Source organism: Tenrec ecaudatus, chromosome 4 (assembly GCF_050624435.1).
Source record: "Tenrec ecaudatus isolate mTenEca1 chromosome 4, mTenEca1.hap1, whole genome shotgun sequence".
NCBI lineage: Eukaryota > Metazoa > Chordata > Mammalia > Afrosoricida > Tenrecidae > Tenrec > Tenrec ecaudatus.
In genome coordinates, this window is record NC_134533.1 from 196,581,038 (window position 1) to 196,599,843 (window position 18,806).

Sequence of the window (18,806 nt, forward strand, 5' to 3'; positions counted from 1 at the left end):
CCTGTCTTAAATACTCTCCTCCTTTAGCATACATGGGCATGTTTTTCTATCGTCTATCTATCTATCTATAGTTATCTACAGGTAGAACTGATGCATTGAGTCATGGTGCTGATGAAGGATATTGAACGTCCCACGGACTGCCAAGAGAACAAACAAAACCAAATTTGTCTGGGGCCAAGTGCAGCCAGAATGCTCTTTAGAGGCAAGGAGGGCCCAGCTTTGTCTCATGGACTCTGGCCATGCTGTCAGGGAAGACCGATCTCTTGGTAAAGTAGCAGGACAGTGACAAAGAGGAAGGCCTTCGGCGAGCTGGTTGACGGAGTGGCTCCATCAATGGGCTCACACACGAGAATAAATGTGAGGATGGCCCGGGGTCCGGAAGTGTGTCCTTCTGTGGCTCCTCAGGCTGTTAAGAGTTGGCACCTAACAGCAACAACTTCTATCTGCCTGTCTCTCTCCATCTGTCTGTTTATCTACTTATCTGTTGCTCTAGCTCTCTGACCCCCTTCCTCTGTCGAGGCCCCCTTTTCTCCCTATCTCCAGATATCCTTCTTGAGCTCTGCTCTGATGATCTCATTCAAATAGTCTTGGTTCCTGCTAGCTTTCCCTTGTTTGTATGACCTCCACTTTCTCTCACCTGAATATTCTTCTCATTGGTTTTCTACTTCTGGTGTCTCTCTGCGACAGCCACTCCCCAAACACCAGCATCACTTGATTGGTTTTTCCCCTTCAGCAAATTCCCTACCCACTGCCGTTGTGTCCATTCCTTCTCACGGAGGCTGTGCAAGGCAGAGTAGAGCTGCCCCTGTGTGTTTCTGAGGTTGTAAATCTTTACAGTAGCCAAAATCCTCCTCTTCCTCCCCTCTACCAGCTAAAGAGTGCAAATGGCTGAGCTGCATATAAGTATTTTCACAGCAAATATTTCACCACCTTAATTTCTATTTTCTACATCGTCAGGGCGATGTTGGCAATCCTGGAACGCCTGGAGGTCCTGGACCCAGAGGATTCAGGGGACGAGTTGTAAGTGGCCTGTAGTTTCGGAAGCAATTAATGTCTCCTTGGAAGCTCTGACTCTTATGTTATAATTATAAATGTCGATTAATGATCTAACCTAGGGGCATCTGAGATGCCACCAGCCGGCTGTGTGAGCTTCCACACATCTCTAGGTCAATTTGGAGGGTATGAGCGTTCGTCTACCTGACCCCTAAACTCATTTGCTGCTTTAAAACTCTGAGGCTGCAAAAGTCAGAATGAGCTTTGAGATTTACACTGTGACTGTTGGTTCCAAGAAATGCCAGTGCTTTCCAATTGCTTCTCAGGCTCATACTCAAGTCTAGCACAGTAGCCCTGAGAGTCCTTTCCTGATTCCACTATCCAAAACCAAGGTCATTGTAAGGCACGCCTTTGAGAACTTATAATTAGCCACACGCAGAGAAGAATACCACGAATACTTAAAACAAAACTCTGAGACAAGCAGCAGTTCATATTAAAGTTTAAGCACAACATTTCTGGTCATTATCAACATAAAAGTGATGCAATTCAATGAATACTCTCCATCTGGCTGGGTAGATGTTATTAGCATCCACATCCATCACCTTGGGGTATAGGGTTAACACATCCCACCCATGTCTTCTGGTGTGTGTGAGAGGTCATTTTCCTTACTTGAGATTTAGCAGATGGGAGGGTTGGTTTTGTTTTTCAAGATCTCAATGTGCCTTAGTATATTTGCTTTGTCTGGTAACTCCAGTCCCAGTTGATAACAAATTCAGATTTAAATGCAAGGCCGGTACCAGGGCAAAGCATGTCACTAATAAGGAGGCTACAAGGGAAATGGATGTTTACTAAAGATTAAGAAGAGCTCATTTATATTACAAGTAACCGATTTCCTGGACTTCAGTGAACAGTTAGTATCTTAAAACAACAACGTTTTTTTTCCATTTGAAACTCTTATTGACATTGTGATCCTCCCAGTGGATAGACAGGGCAGTGATTTACACGTCTCTCTGTCTGCAGTTCACTGAAGGCTTTCCAGGTGAAAAGGGATCACCAGGAACCCCAGGCCCTCCTGGACGCATAGTAAGTATGCCCATGATTTGCCTTTTGTTTCCAGTTTACTGGTTTCTGGGGCCTTCGGGAGAAAGGGAACAGATTTTAAATGCAAGTTCATGTTTCTCAGCAGCAGTGAGACCTTGGGCCAGTCACTGAGACTCTCAGTTGATCTCAGAAAGGGGGAGGAGCTACGCCATCCCAATCAGCTCCAAAGGCAGCCAGCTGTGAGGAGAAAACAATCCAAGGGGAAAGCTCTTAGTAACCCCTCCAGTGTCACACAAGTATCAGCAGTCGCTGTTATTTCTTCCCAGCGCTTTGAAAATAAGGATGGGATTGTGTAAGCTTCACAAAGGTGTTCGAACAAAGGTCGATCCTGGGAGGCACATTGATAGGACACTGTGATTCCCTTCCTCTCCTCAAAGTTAGGCTTCTAGAGGGATGTGGAACTATGACCCTAACTTCCCCGTGTGATCTCATTACAAGAGAAATGTCACCCCCTCTGGAAGTGTTCGGAGGCCGAGTCAGGTTCATCTCCCCCTGGCGAGATTGTCCTGTCTACTTAGTGCTTTCACGCTGTGGTGGTTCATTGATGTGTCGGGTTTCCGTAACGAGCGTATCTGGGGAAGAACTGAACGTTACCAGTGCCGATCTTCTGTGCAGGAAGCCCAAGGCTCCACTGCATAAGGAGTGGAAAAATCATCTTGTTTTGAGCATTGTGCCACAGGAGACAGTCTGACCATAAAGAAAACAACAACAACAAACCCGTGGATGACTTTGTGGATGACTGAATTAAACCAGAATGAGAATCCATCGCGGGGAAAGGCTACTCCGAGACAATACGTGATTTCTTCCTCGCTGAGAAGTTGATGCACATTATTAGGCGTGTGTCTAAGAATGTGTCGCATCAGGACGGATCTGGTCCATGCTGCATTTCTCCCCTGGCTGCCTTCTGGAGCTCCTGGTTTGGGTTTCCACCTGTTCTTACGCTCGGCCCCTGCTGGTCAGGGTGAAGATATGGCTTCTTTTTCACAAAAATAATTGCCAAGCCCAATAAGAAAAATACTTTTTCTTCCTCTGGTCGACATCAATTCAATAGATCTAACACCGAAGCAACCACAACGAAAGCTGACACAACGGAAATGGAGAAAGTGCATGGTCATCTAGGTTCCAGAATACCTTGACTTAACCCTGACCCTAACATTGCTTTTAAGAGTTGAGGGGCTTTATTTTTTTTTTTTTCGTGACAAAGCAACTCATATCAGCAACTTGCTCTGTTTTTGTTTCCTAGGGTCCCAAAGGTACAGCCGGGAGCAAAGACCATACGGTACGTATCACTTTATTCATGAAAGCCAACCCAACCCACCCACTGGGGAATCCCCAGCCCCCCTCCAGCAGTCTCTGCTCACAAGTTTTCTTGCTCTTTTCTCATTTTCAGCCGTGTGAGCTGATCCAGTTCTTGCGGGATCACAGTCGTGAGTATCTGAGCGTGAGGAGTCAGAGCACCCCGACGCGGTGAGGGGACCGAGGAGAGACTAGGGTGTGGGCATGCAGGATCCGTGGGCTGGATTGCCTGGTGGGGAAGTCATAGGTCCCCTGAACAGGCTTGTCTCAAGAGAGCTTCTGTGGGAAGAGTTCAGATCAAACGTGGCAGAAAAAGATAGAGCCGGTAATTAAAGGGCACAGGCCTTTACTCAGGGGGTGCATGATAGACACACAGGGAGAGAAACTGGGCCTATGTGCAGCCATGAGACATCAGGCTTGTATTGAAGGGGGGGGATGTCAGTTCCAACCACTGTAACAGCTCCAAGCAAAAGGGCTGAGGGGCCTTGATGGTAAGGGCATGGGCATGGAGGGTGTGGGTTGGCGGTGAGTCCGGTAAGGATGGCAGCTGGAAACCAAAGCAAACAATTCCACCCATTGCTGCCGGGCCCATTCTGAGTCAGGACGGCCCTGTGTGCTACAGAGGAACTCTGGGAGGGGGATCGTTGAGTCTGATGATGGGAAAATGATAGGGGGGCCGTAAAAAGTTGGTTTCAGCCACAGAAAAGCAGGTGTCAACAAATAGAGATGCTGTTTGGGACTATGAAGATGGATGGGGGTGGGGTGGGGGTGGTTTGGAATGACTATTTCATTTCTGAAGGTGTATCCTAAGGATATCATGCAAAAGAAGGAAATAATAACACATGAAGATGTTCATTGAAGCACTGCTCATTAGCACCAAATGATGATATGCTTGGATTATTTATAATTAATTGAATAATTAGGCCACGGTGCACCAGATGTTTGATGAAACACACGGCAGATAAGATTTCTATGAAGATTCAGTCAACAGATGGAAATATGGAAACACAGGGAATCCAGGACAGATAAACCCCTCAGGACCAATAATGAGAGTCACAATACCAGGAGATTAAGGGGGAGATAGGGTAGAAAGGGGGAACCGATCACAATGATCTCCATATAACCCCCTCCCTGGGTGACAGAAAACAGAAAAATGTGTGAAGGGCGACATCGGTCAGTGTAAGACATGAAAAAATAACAATAATTTATAAATCATTAAGAGTTCATGAGGGAGGAAGGGAGGATGGGAGAGGGAGAGGAAAGTGAGGAGTTGATACCAAGGTCTCAAATAGAAAGAAAATGTTTTGAAAATGATGATGGCAACAAATGTACAAATGTGCTTGACACAATGGATGGATGGATTGTGATAGAGTTGTATGAGCCCCAATAAAATGATTTTTGGGGAAAAAAAGACCATTTAACAACAAAAAAAGGAGGACATTCAATTGAGACCTAGGATGATTACTTTTAGGTAAATATATGTACACATAGAAATAAGGACTAACAGAAAAATTGGGGGTGGGGGAAGGCAAAAATAAGTTGCATCTGGGTGGAAGCATGTTAGGCGATTTGTCTTCCTGTGTTTTCTTAACATCGATCGTGACATTTATTCAATCTCCCTCAGAAGAAATAAAAGAGACGACTCTGAGAAGGAGAATGGAGTAAACAATGGAGTGAATACGAGTGTACAGCCAGGAGGTGATGCAAAAGAAGCTGGAAATCACTGTAAGGCAAGAGAGGGTGAGCCTCCCATCATAATGGATGAGCAGACAAGAGCAAGAAATGTGAAGGGAAGTCAATCGGCAGGAACAGATGACGGGCAGAACAGCTGAGAGATAGCAAACTGGTGTGAGCTCTCAATGAAAATGGCCTTTGGCAGCTAAACGAGACAATGCCAAAAGTGAAGGAGTCCCCGGTCAGCACAAACTATTACACACTGAATGTACCCGGAGGGGCCCCAAAAGACAAGCCTGGCTTCCAGCTTCCAGAAACAATCAGCCCCTGGAAACCCCCAGGGAGTGCACCTGTCCTCCGAGACTCACAGGTTCGCCAGAACCAGAATCGGCTCCACAGCAAATGGTTTGGTTTTATCGTCCAGGTGCAGGGTCAGGGAAGGAGGCTCAGCCGTTCAAGTCACTCAAGGGCTGATGGCTTTTGAAAGCCGCCACCTGAGGGATAGATGAGGTTCCTAAGAGGCAGGAACCCACAGGATGCACCGGGAAGGTGCCTTGACAAAGGGGACATGGTCCAGGTGTGGAAGAGGCACCCTCTGGGTGGGAAAGCCCTCCCTAAATGTAGGCATCTTAGAGGAAGAGGAAGCCAATGGCAAGCAACGTCACAGGCAGAGGCTACGTGGGAAAGACCTTGCATGGATGAGGAGGTGAAGCAAGAGTCAGGGACCACAGGGAGAGGAAAGCGGGGGGTGGGGGTGGGGAGTCAGGTGTAGGGGAAAAGAGTGTGGTGACCAAACACCCTCATGGTGTTGCCTGTCTTCCCAAAGAAATCAACGATGTCTTCTTAAGAAAGGCAGGACGTCCACGGAAGGCAATGGGGAGCCCGGGGAGGGTTAGGGATTTGAAGGGAGACGTTCTCCAACACTGAATGGAAAGGGCTCGACAGGAAATTAAAGGGGTGGGAGAATCGAGAGGTGCTATAGCCAGACTCAGTGCTGATTGGACAGCATGGAGCTCCAGACCTAACTCCAAAATGGATGTCAGGATTTGGATGCTAGACCTTCAAAACCAATACCAAAGACCTACTCTTATACAGGATGCGGATGAGTAGGACTGCTGGTCTATAACGATTGGCTCTTCAGTCCTGCTGCAGTGCTGCCACCCAGGGATACAGGCTTGTGTGCTGAGCCGGTGGCTGGGACACTCACCCAAGAACAAAGGAGAGATCTAGGAGAGAGGGGAGGCTGAGCCTGCAACAGGAGAGCCTGGTGGGCTCTCTTTTGGGAGGAAAGAGACATGAGTAAAGAGGATTTTTTTTGGAGAGGAGGGAGGAGAGGGAGAGAGAAAAAGGACACCGAGGAAAAGCAGAAACACAACCATCAAAAGAAGTCAAGAGATGGCTCCAGGGATGCCTCAGTTTGACCAGCTCCAGCCCAGGCCGGTGTGGTTACTCCCAAAGCCAGTGCCTCTACCCACAGAGCCGAGTCGGAAGAGAACGACGAATGGGAGTTCTCAGCCAAAAGAAAGGCCTTGAAATGTAGGGGCGGGGTGAGGGGGCGGGGCTGTGGACCCTCTAGCTGCATCTCGGTGGCCGCAGAATTGAACACAAAGCAAAAACAGAAGATGGTGGCTTTAGTGTTGACTCCCCTCCCGGCCACTCCAGGTGTGTCAGGGCTGAACGTGGCCCCGGAAGGCTTGTCAAGGGCTAATTTTATGGCATTCCATCACCAATCACCCGACCTTTCTTGGATGACACCTTGAGGCCGTTAGACAACCACTGCCAGCCGGGGTCCACTTAGTCACCAAGCCTACTAAGTTTGCACCACCACCCGGCCCTGCCCCTGCCAGAACTCCACAGGATGAAGTCAAATAATAGTTTTGCTCCAAGGGACACATGCCCAGTGGACTGGCAGGACGGGAGGCCACTTTGTTGCCAGCGTGCATAAAACAGCGTATTTATCATACTGGAGTGATTCACTGGCTTTCCTAGGAAAGAGTAAAAGGAGCAGGGAAACTGATCGGACCTGTGTCTTCTGGAAGATGTACCAACACTGTCCCCCAACCCCCACCACCATGATGAGTCTCAGATGTCAAGTAAATCACTCAGAAACCAGATGCTGTTTGTTCAGAAGGAAGGAATCCTTGGGGCTCCCCCCTCCTCTCCCCGTGGATGTGGACATCACAGACCAGCTCTGTTTTGCAGCAGAGAGAAAACTCATTCGGGACCCCTCATGGTCCCACAAGAATGTCGAGCACCCCGAGGAAGAGAAGAAGACCCCGTATCTTTGCCCCTGACCTGATCGACTCTTGGGAGGATATCGGCAGAGAGACAACACGGATGGGATGCTGGCTCTCTTGCTATTTAATCCAAGGCTCACCTAGCCCAAGTCGGCTGGCTGTGGCTCCCAAGGGGCCATGGTCAGGAAGGTTCACCACTGAGCCCAGTTCTGAGTGCCTGGTGGTTCTCAGCCCATTCGCTTTAGTTTCTTGGCACGTCAGTGTTGCCCCTTTTGCAGTCAAAGGCAAATAAAATGTTCGGCATTGTTGGGCTATTCTTTGGCGAGGTGGGGTCGGGGCTGGGGATTGCTATGAGTTTGTGTTTCCAAAGCCTAACTCGCTCCTCTCTCTCACCTTTTACAGCTTGTTGGGAAGGTGAGTACTCCGGCTGTACTGTGTTTTCTGGCTGAAAGAATGGGTGTGTTCTGACAAGAACCCTGGGAGAGAAGCCCTTAGCTCCTGGAGGACAACTCGGGTGTCTGCTGAGACCTCGGTCTTCAACCCTTGTGTCTGTTGAGTACAACGGTTAAAGCAGTGGGTTTGTCTACGTTTGGCCTTGATGGTAAAAGCTCATGATGGTACCCCCTTTTTACTCCCCTCTCTACCACCCCACATGCCCCCAACTCTTTACACTATGTCTTCTTCTGCAGCCTGTTTCGGTTTATACTCAGTTTCTTGATAGAAGAGGCCCTGTATTATTGGGGAATGCCTTGTATAGACCTCCCGGGCCCATCCTCATCCTGTTCCTCTGTTGGCTGCCGAACCCACGGGCACAGGCTTTTTGGACAAGATGTTTCCTTTCCACCCTGAGACCCACATTCCCATCTTGCATCTCACCAAGTGTCAACCATTTGCAAGCCTTGCCCTGCCTAGTGTGATCTCCCTTGTAATAGTGCTACCTGGCACTTAGGTGCACGGCTCTCGAAGCCGGTTATGGCAACTTGAAGAGCTCCTTCGCCGCTCATGGAAACCCGGGAAGGTAAACCCTTCGGGGTCTTTGAGATTGCTCTGAAGTATGGAGCCAGTCACATTAATTCAGTGGGGAGGGGCCTTACATTGAGTCAGTGCTCAATGAAATGTTTCATGGATTTGAGTTTATCAGGTGCCCTGCCGACCACTGAGGCACTCGCCGTCCTCAAGAGGATTTCAAAGCACAGCAACTCTCTAGGGCCGAGTAGAACTGCCTCCCACAGTTTCCAAGGCTGTCATCCTTACGAAAAGCAGCCTAGCAGGACTCTTCTCTCATGGAGTGGTGGATGAGGTCAATGTTTTGGTTAGGTAGCCAAGCCCTTAACTACTGCACCACCAAGGCTCCTTGACACGAGCGCAGAAGGACAGGGAAAACAGGATTCAGTGCCTACCTTCCTGGGGAACTTGTGATGATCAGTCCGTCTCAAAGCTGCTCCCCTCCCACGTCACCGGTTATGTTTAGTGAAAGCTGAGGAGCAGAGCACTCACTCACTCTCCTTATTCTGTTCGCTGTTCACCTTACATTTAAAATCACATCGACAGTAAAAGTGCTTGATTCCAACCACCCCGGCCCTTCCTCTCTGCTTCCATTTCTAAGAGTTGGTGTATGCAAACGAGATTTTTTGATTCAGGCGTGTGGGGACTAGCTTGAAGGTCACAAGGGAGGCTTTTAAAAGCTCATGGGAAGCATCATTGCTTTTGCTTTCCACTTGTACGTGAACTGTGTGAAGTCCCCTCACAGAAGAGTCTACAGTGTTTGGTTATGTTGCTAACCCCACCCCCCTTTTTATTCCGCTTCCTGGGTTCAGAATTTAAACATTTTAAGCCACGTTAGGTTAAATGGGGCAGCATTAAAGTCCCCACCATTCAGCCATCCTCGGATGACTAGTATTGAGTTGGGAGTAGCTCACTGCAAGCCTAGCTTACTGAAGACTGTTCCCTTCCCCCTTGGAATGAACCTGTGGCTCCCATTCCAAAGCTGGCTTTCCTGAAGCCCTTGGAACTCATCCTGATTGGAAACAGGCTCTGAGTCCTCCAAGCCCTCCCCCAGACTCCCACCCACCCTATACTTTATAGTATAATGATTCCCTCCCGCCACCCCACCCCTTAGGGTTCTTGTGGGCAGACCTGCATTTGACTAAACTTCGCACCTACAAGGGAGCTGCAAAACACGTATGAAAAGCTGGAATTAAAAGATAAGAGAGTTTGATGCCCCCAGGTAGCTCACAGTGTGTGTGTTGGTGTGGGGGGGTGGGGGCTGCATTGTGTCTGGTGGCCCTCGGGGAAACAGTTGCTGCACACACGGCTAAAGCCTTTCCAACAGGCTATCACTTCCTTGCTGAAGATCTTTGATTGGGAGCGATTTTCAACATCCCCCAATAAACCATAATTCCACTGAAAATTTATACATACAGTAAAAGTCATACTGTGTGTGTGTGTGTGTGTGTGTGTGTGTGTAGTTCTGGGTTTTAACACATGCCTGGAGTTTTGTAATCACCATGCTGACCGGGATTCAGAGCTGTTTCTCCAGCCCTAACATGCCCTGCGGTTCCCTTTTACATGGGCCGCGAGGGGTGAGCGCTACATAGCCAAACTCCAATCTCTGTACTTGGGTAGGCGCCTTCCAGCTTACACAAGTAAGATTCTTTGCCTTTCTTTGCGCATGGGAACCTCTAGTTCAAGAGGGGGGTGAAGTACTTGGGCTGTCCTCCACTTCTGCTTCTCTTTCTATAGAAAGATGCCCAGTCTACCCAACCGAGCTGGTGTTGGCCCTGGACCAGTCCTATGGCATCACAGAACAGAGATTTAATGAAATCCGGGACATCATCACTTCCATCGTCAACGACTTGAACATCAGGGAGACTAATTGCCCGGTGGGAGCAAGAGTCGTCGTGGTTTCCTATGACTCAGACATCAGCTATCTCATCCGCTGGTCCGACTATCATAGCAAGAAGCAACTCCTCCAGCTTCTCTCTCAACTAAGATATCAAAACCCCACAAGGCCCCAAGACCTGGGCAACGCCATGCGGTTTGTGGCCCGGCATGTTTTCAAGCGGACTTACGCAGGGGCCAACATGAGGAGAGTTGCTCTGTTTTTCAGCACCGGTCAAGCAGCCAACAAGCTCTCCATCCTCACCGCCACCATGGAGCTGAACGCCCTTGAGGTCAGCCCAGCGGTCTTCACCTTTAACGAGAGAGATTTCCTGGATGAGGCTTTTGGGGTAAGAGCTTGCCTGGACAGTGTCTTTACGTTTTAAGGATGTGGTGCGGGTAGGGCAGGATGGGCACAGGGGCAGATACGGCTCGTCTTGATCCCCCTTTTCACTTCTTGGCGAGTTGTTGCCAAACCATAAAGCCCATTGCCATTGAGTCCACGCAGACTGCCCTTGTGAGGGCTCCGATGTCTTCAGTCTTATAGAAGTGGATCACGAGGTCTTCCTTGTCCAGCACAGCCGGGGGCATGTTTTCTTTCTTTCTTTCAATTAATCTCTTCATTGAGGCGGGGGGAGCTCTTACAAATCTGATAACAATCCATCATTCAATCGTATTAAGCACCCTTGCACATATGTTGCCGTCAACATTTCCAAAACATTTACAGCTGGGTATATCTGAGCTGTCGATTTTAGTTCATTGCTGAGCCCAAGCTGATGGGTCACCGGGTCCCTGAAATACAATACCTAATGATCCCAGCAGTTGATCAGGGAGCTGCCACACTGACTGAGCTCTTCTTCCCTGTGTCGGACACACATCACATCTGCAGTCAGACAGCCTCACAATCTTCTGAACTGAATACCTGGGCTCCATTCCACAAACAGGGAAAAGGAAGCCCAGAAAGTTCAAGTGGCATCCGATTTGGCATATCTTGGAAGTGGTAACTCAAGATCCAAACTCAGGTTGGTCTCGAGTCGAATGCCATGAAGATGGTGCTCTGCCAACTCCCTGCGGGCTGAGCGCCCCTTCAGAGTTGTCCTCTCTTTCACTGCATCTCATGAAACACGACACGAAACTCAGGAGGTCTTGGAGCCCCGGAAGTTGTACAAACTTCAGTTTGGTGTATATGAACATTTCTTCCAAAAGAGGGCCCGCCATGTTTAGATCCACAGATTCTTAAATGGGATCTCTCCTCCCTGCCTCCAAAAGTCACAAAACTCACCATCTGCTTTTAGGATCCAGTTATCTAGGAAACACATGATGCTGGTTATAGACAAGGCCATCCTGGCATCTGATGGGTTATAAAGACCTATTTCAAAACCAACCATAGTTTTCTCCTTTAGCAAGAAGATGCCCCCACGAAGGGAGACTCCAGATAGGGCAAGATATGACAAAATAACGAAGTATAAATTACCAAGGGCACATGAGGGAGGGGGGAAAGGGGAGGGAGGGGGAAAAAAAGAGGACCTGATGCAAGGGGCTTAAGTGGAGAGCAAATGCCTTGAGAATGATTGGGGCAGGGAATGTATGGATGTGCTTTATAAAATTGATGTATGTATATGTATGGATGGTGATAAGAGTTGTATGAGTCCCTAATAAAATGTAAAAAAAGAAAAGAGGAGAAAAAAATGATTAGGGCAAAGACTGTACAGATGTGCTTTATACAATTGATGTGCGTATATGTATGAACTGTGATAAGAATTGTATGAGCCCCTAATAAATTGTTAAAATTAAAAAAAAGAAGATGCCCCCACCTCGTAGCATGAATCAAATTAATCTGCTCAGAACACGCTCCAAATTTATTTTAGAGAAACAGGCTCATAATTGAGTCTGATCAAAAGGGTGGCAGAAAGTCTTGAAATTGTCCATTTCTCTTTTTGAAGATGTCTTCCTCCATGGGAGAAATAAACGCCATTTGAGATTGGAGTGCTCTTTCAGCTTCTAGCATAAGCAACGTCTGAGGGGAGTATCAAGTCTCAGCTCCTATTTATAGGACCATACCCAGACGTCTTGAAGCATCAATGGGAAAGAACCTCCAGCCACTCTTGGTTAATCAATCATTTCTGATTTGCACCATCTCTCTGCAGAGTCACTGACCTAGGAAACTGTCCACTTCTTGTCCCCTCCACTGTCACCAGATGATCACCCCACACATTTGTTCTGATCATGGAGCATGCTTAAATAACGGTCCTTGTGATCATTTTTGTGCATCACTCACTGTCTCTGTACTTCTCTCCACTCAGGACCTCTTCTCATCCTCTGGTCTCTCTCTTTCCCTGCCCTTTTCATCAAGTCCTGGCTCTCTGAGCTCTCAAGACACGACCCATGGACTCTAGGAAGGTTTTTACTGCACGCGCTTGCCCATCTGTTTGGTATATAAGAGCATTCCACTACTGATGCTTGGATCCATATTTCTCTGTGAGCTTAAATTGTTAAAAATATGCTTATTGACCATTTTAATTTTCTTGTGAAACTGCCAGCTCACCTCTCCAGTATCACTTTTTAAAACTGTTTTGGTATTGCTTTTTGATGACCCTACTTAAAGAATAGTTTTCTTTTTAAATCTCTGGGCCTTGCCTCAACTAGAATTTAAATTTCAGTGTACCACCAATGTTCTAGAACTTTCTAACCATTTGAAAGCTCAAGAAAGTTCAACTTTCCTACATCTGATTTTCTCTGAAGAAAAGACATTTTCAAATGGTCAATGATGGTCTTTTCTTTTGCGATGTTGGCCAAAATGGGCACATTTATTTGGTACTTATAGTCCCCTAAACTCTTACCCATGAGGAGCACTGTTGGGTGAGTGTTGGACTGCTGGCTGTTAGGTCAGTTGGAGGTTCAAGCCTAAAAACCACTCAAAGGTGAAACTATCTGTCCCCACAAGGACTTAGAGCCCCAGAACCCCTTTTTAGGGTTGCTATTAGCCAGAATGGACTCAATGGCAGTGGGTTCCATTTGGGAAAGGTGCTACCCACCATTACTATTGAGTCTATTCCATAGACTCCTAACAACACACTATAGGATAGAGTCAAACTGCCCCCCAGAGTTTCCAAGGCTCTAACCCATTTGAAAACCATTTGATTGATATATAATTCACATGCACAATTTAATAGTTCGATCATAGGAAGCAGAGCCCTGCAACCATCGCCACAATCAATTTCAGAACATTTCCTTCTTTCTTGTACTTGGTGTTAGCTCCCCGTTTCCCTGTCCCCGAGCTCCCCTGCCAGGGCGCTAGGAAATTATTAATCCAGTCGCTGTCTCTATAGATTCACCGAACCTGGATTGCATATACAGGAAGCCTTACAAAGCACAAACAAGGAACAAAACAACAACAACAAACTAAGACAAAAACTTCAATCGCAAAGAAAGCAGGAAATATTAAAAACTGAACCAACTTTCAAATGGGTCAACAGGGAGATCACATGACAAGATGTTACATTTGACCTAAGGATTTCTGCCATCATCACCTTTGCAATGCTCTCTGTTTGACAGCAAAAACATGCTCATCCCTGGACTGTGGTCAGAGGGGATTCAGTGGAGGCTTAATCTGGGTAGGGCCCTGCAAGTGGGTTTTGAGCTTCTACTGTCATCCATAGGGGCTATAAATCTTCATCAAAGCCCACCGCCATATCGTTCTCCCACGGAAGGGCAGGTGGATTTTAACCCCTTACCATTAGAGGGCAGCTGAGGCTTTAACCACTAGGACTCTTCCTAAAGCATTAGAGCTGCAGTATTCCTGGGAGAGGTCCACTGCTTACTGCACATCATTGTTGCTTTGCTACTGAGTCTTCGCAACCAAATATTTCTTTAATAATAAAACTTTTTATCCCAACATTTCATTTTCAGCTGTTTACCTATTTCTTATATCCTATAGTAAATCTTCTAGGACAGAAAAATCAAAGTCTATATTTTCTGTCCTCGTTACCTCTCATTGCTTCTTCAGAGCCTCTGCCCTGACTATTCCCTGTGCCTAAAAAACTCCTTCCCATTCACATTGAAGTTTTGATTAAATGATCCTTTCTTTGTCATTTAAAATGTCACCCGAGAACTTCCCATCCTTATGACACGACTTTATTCTTTTCTATGAAACGTATCACATCCTAGCATGCTAGATGATTCGCTTAGTTATTAGGTTCATGGTATGTCTCTCCCCGAGAGACACACATTTTAGAAAGAGAGGGGTTTCTATTTATGTCGCTCTTTTCTGTATCCACAGCACCTAGAATGGTGTCTACAGTCCTGTCAGCATAGCGTAAATATTGGGTTGAATGACTGAAGAGCATCATTACTCTTGTGAATAAAACTTGTTGTTTGTTAGGATACTGTTTAGTGTATACATGGGGGGAACCAACCAGGTCAAACCCAAATTAACACTCCAACATAGCCAATTTCATTTAAAAGCGAGAGAGTTGTAATGTAGTAAACACTCTGTAACCATAAGACTGGAATGGCTTTAACTCTTTCCAAGAACTCACTGAAAAGGGAGCATGTGGCCTTTCTGATCCTGTGATTTGCCAAGGGAGAGTGAGGAAAAGATGAGCACTTAAGTGGATCGTGAGATGCCTGTACCTGACAATGATCAGTTTCCTCTGTTGAAATAAGAGAGCCTGTTTTACATGGTGCCTTACATAGAGTAAATGTCCACTGAATGATTCCTGACTTGCTAACTGAGTAACTGGAAGCTGTATTCTGCCCACTTCAGTACGGATGGAAGCAAAAGAGTATTCAAGAAACAGATGACAAACAGTATTCTGAGAAGATTCCATACTCTTTGTCTGCTGCCTATTGAGGTGGACTTTGAATTGAATTTGTGATCAGAAAGACCTACTTGCTATCTGAACAATGAACCTTCTACTACACATATGATGGAGGTGGAAATAGATATGATCACTACCAGAAAATGGTGCATGATTACAAGGAAGTGAAAAATAATTCAGATGTAGGATTGTAGGCTTAAACATGGATGGAAAACATGAGTTAGAAAATCTTAATTCTAACTTTGACCGTAAATCTGCTACGGTTATTTTATGGTAGTTTTTTCACAACAGAACCCAGGGGGTGGCAGTGTTGAGATCTGTTTTACGTACATCTCTGGGTTGTTATCAGGGTTAAAGGGAGAGAGTTTGTGCGTGTGTATGGAGGCTACAATGCTCAGTAATCGTGACTCGTCATGTGCTTTCAAACTAGTCCTTAAGACAGGTGCACGGTGGATTCTTTGCAATTAATAGAGAAACCGAGAGCCTCAGCATCTTCTTCTTTTTCCGATGCAGTTTGACAACACTGGGACGTTTCAGGTGATTCCAATTCCATCGGAGGAGGACGATGACCCCCTCCTACAGCTTCGGAAATGTACACTTTGCTACGGTGAGACTGAGGAGAAGAACGCTGCTGTGCTGAAAAGCTTAGTGCCTTTTGGCAAGCTAGCGAATCTGACTTTATCAGTGATCAACGTTTTTTATTGTAGGTTCTAGCATCAACATCCCAGTTTTCTAAGATCACATGCCAGAGTTTCAATTTCTCTGAAAGTAAATGAGTCAGAGTCAACCTAATGGCGGTGTTTGGAGTTCTGGGAGAAAATAAAAGTTGGCATAGAAAAGCCTCCCGATGGGCTATTTGGGGGAGGCCAATTTGGTGATCTGTATCAGAGCCTCAGCTACATTGAAGCTATGTTTTAAATGAGTTTCGATTGACTTGTAGGCTTTAGTGAGCCTGGGTGGCATAGTGATTCTGAATTGGGCTTCTGACTGCGAGTCCAGCAGTTCAAAACCCCAAGCGTTCGACAACGCTAAGGAGTTACAGTCTTGGAAATTCGCAGGGGCAGTTCCACTCTGTCCTATGCTGCCATCTGTCAGTATCAATTCAATGGCAGTGAATTTGGTTTGGGAGGACACATGTTTCCTCCATTGCCTTTCACAAACAGACTTTCCTAATTGTTTCCTTAGAGCCACAGAAATATCAGAACATTGAAAACGTTTCAGTAACTTAAATGATGTAACACGGAAGAGGTACTGATGAGATTATGAATTCTTGGTAATTCATTGTGGGATCACTTGAAGCAGCTCTCAAACAATAGTGTTTTGTTGTGCCAGTTCTTGAATAACAAGTCTCTCTGTGCATTTTCAGATAAATGTTTTCCAGAGTCTTGCACCAAAGACGTTTTTATACCTGACAATTCATATTTGGACGTAGCGTTCCTCTTAGACAATTCTCAAAAGATAGCAACTGATGAGTTTAAGGCCATGAAGACACTGGTGAGCTCCATGCTTGACAGCCTCAGCATTGCTTCCAACCCTGTAACGTCCACATCTGGCGATCGGGTCGCCTTGCTGACCTATGCTCCTTGGGATAGAAGACAAAAGAGTGTCGTGAAAACAGAGTTCGGGTTTACGCATTATGACAGCCCAGTCCTGATGAAGAGGCACATCCAGGATGCCCTACACCAGCTCCATGTAGAGACCCCCATTGGCCATGCGCTACAGTGGACTATAGCAAATCTCTTCCCACAAACACCCAACTTAAGGAAATATAAGGCCATCGTAGTGATCTCAGCTAGAGAAAATCTTGAGAAAAAGGAATTCTTAAAGAAGATGGCTCTGAGGGCCAAGTGTCAAGGTTATATCATATTTGTGATTTCTCTGGGCTCCACCCATAAGGATGAAATGGAGGAGTTAGCCAGTGACCCCGTTGAACACCATCTGATACAGCTTGGGAGGATTCATAAACCAGATCTGGGTTACGTTTTGAAGTTTATTGAGCCACTTATATACTCCATCAGACGTAAGTAGTTCAGTTGTTTCTCTTTGTTTTAATAAGAAATGAGTGGTTTGGAAAAATGTTAATAATCTAATTTATCTTAACATCTACAACTGATCCAAAATCATGAATAGGATGGTAAGATGAGGGTGGTACCTGGGACATATTCTAGGTATACTCTGCTTATATATCAGTCATAAGGTGGTGAGACTTTTGGGGGGGGTGTGGAGTCTCTTAGCCAAAATCTGAGCCCTGGGAAGAAAGCACAGAGTGACTGGGGGTCTCCTGACCCACATTTTTCCAGCCTGAAGAAGTTCCAGGAACTCTTTGAAGATGCTCTGGAACATTTCAATAAAAACTTGCATCTGCATGAGCAACCTTAGTGTGCTCTGGAGACCTATGTGATTGTGTAAAGATAGCACAATCCTTTACTCCTCATAAAGAATCTAATCATTCAAATCACCTAGGAATCATCTTAGAGTTCAGGTCTTGGTCAAAGATATCTGGAGTAGAACCTCAGATGATGCATTTCTAACATGATCCCCCAGTAATACCAGTGCTGCTGGTTCGTGGACCACACTTTCATAGCAAGGCTTTAGGCCAACGCAACCCAAGCCATCCTCCATGTGTTTATTACTGATCTGTGAACAGAGCAGGACAGAAAGGAAACTAGGTGTCGCTGTGATAGGTAAGTGCTGTTGAACACAGCAGTCTATGAAGACTGAGGACTAGAAACACGTTGTTCTTCACCACAAACAAAGAGAAACACTTCCAGAGTAATGGTTCTTAAGTAGGTACGGCTTTCCTCCCCCAGGAGAAATTTTACAATGTCTAGAGACGTGGTTTTTTTTTGTCCATCACAATTGGGGGATGCTACCAACATCAAACAGATGCTGCTAAAGAGTCTGCATTGTACATGTCAGCCCCACTACCACCTCTGTCCCACCAGTCTAAACATCAACCTTGCTGAGGTTAAAAAAACTATGCTGGAGAGAATCCCATCAATTGGAATGAAGTCTTTCTGAGAATCTTACAGGTTTAGAGATAGATTCTTCTAGATCCATTCCCACTATGCTAGAATCCCCCATGTCACCACAAGGACAATCCTATTGAGGGTTCGCCCTTCATTGCAGACTCATTTCCTTTTCTTGTGGTTCGTATGCAACTGGGGGATCCAATCATTGTCTTCTTGGCACTCATACTGTATCCCTTTAAGCCTAAGATGCCCTCAATGGTATGATGAACTATTATTTTGTGTACAAAGGAAGAAAAGAAATGCCTTTCATGAATTTTGCTGCACATTTTCCTATTTAAACCAAAAAACCAAACTCACAGCCATGGAGTCAATGGTGACTCACCGCGACCCCTCTGTGGGTTCCCAAGACTAACTATTTATGGGAATGGAAAGCCCAGTCTTTCTCCCAAGAAACTGCTGGTGGTTTCGAACTGGGGACAATGAGGATCGCAACCCAACGCATAACCGCTACACCATCAGAGCTCCCTATTTTCCCTTTTTTCTATTAGTAATTTTATTCCATAGCTATTGAAAGAGTTAGATTTAGCACAAATATGAAGTTTATGGAACATTCCATGATCATTTCATTTTCCACTCGTTAAACTTAATGAAGGCTCCTCATTTCTGTGAAGTAGATTGTCTATGGCATTGCTAAGATAACTTCTCACTTAGAAGTTAATACTTGTAAACTGCTTTTTAACTCGGAATCATCAGCATCCACTCTTTTTCTTTTTCCACTCACCATTGTACATTGTGTTATCCAGGTAACTGGTGATGAGGCATCTGAAAGACTA

The 18,806-nt window shown here is 46.0% G+C and overlaps 1 protein-coding gene across 1 annotated transcript in view; it reads left to right on the plus strand.

Annotated features, from left to right (window-relative positions):
* Positions 1-18,806, plus strand: part of COL6A5 (collagen type VI alpha 5 chain) — a 127,829-nt gene that overhangs the window by 57,824 nt on the left and 51,199 nt on the right. Inside the window, exons 27-34 of the mRNA XM_075547895.1 lie at positions 958-1,020; positions 2,014-2,076; positions 3,338-3,373; positions 3,485-3,521; positions 7,704-7,715; positions 10,044-10,531; positions 15,515-15,608; positions 16,368-17,021. Of these exons, the coding sequence (XP_075404010.1) occupies positions 958-1,020; positions 2,014-2,076; positions 3,338-3,373; positions 3,485-3,521; positions 7,704-7,715; positions 10,044-10,531; positions 15,515-15,608; positions 16,368-17,021 (1,447 nt within the window). The remainder of the gene's footprint in view (positions 1-957; positions 1,021-2,013; positions 2,077-3,337; positions 3,374-3,484; positions 3,522-7,703; positions 7,716-10,043; positions 10,532-15,514; positions 15,609-16,367; positions 17,022-18,806) is intronic.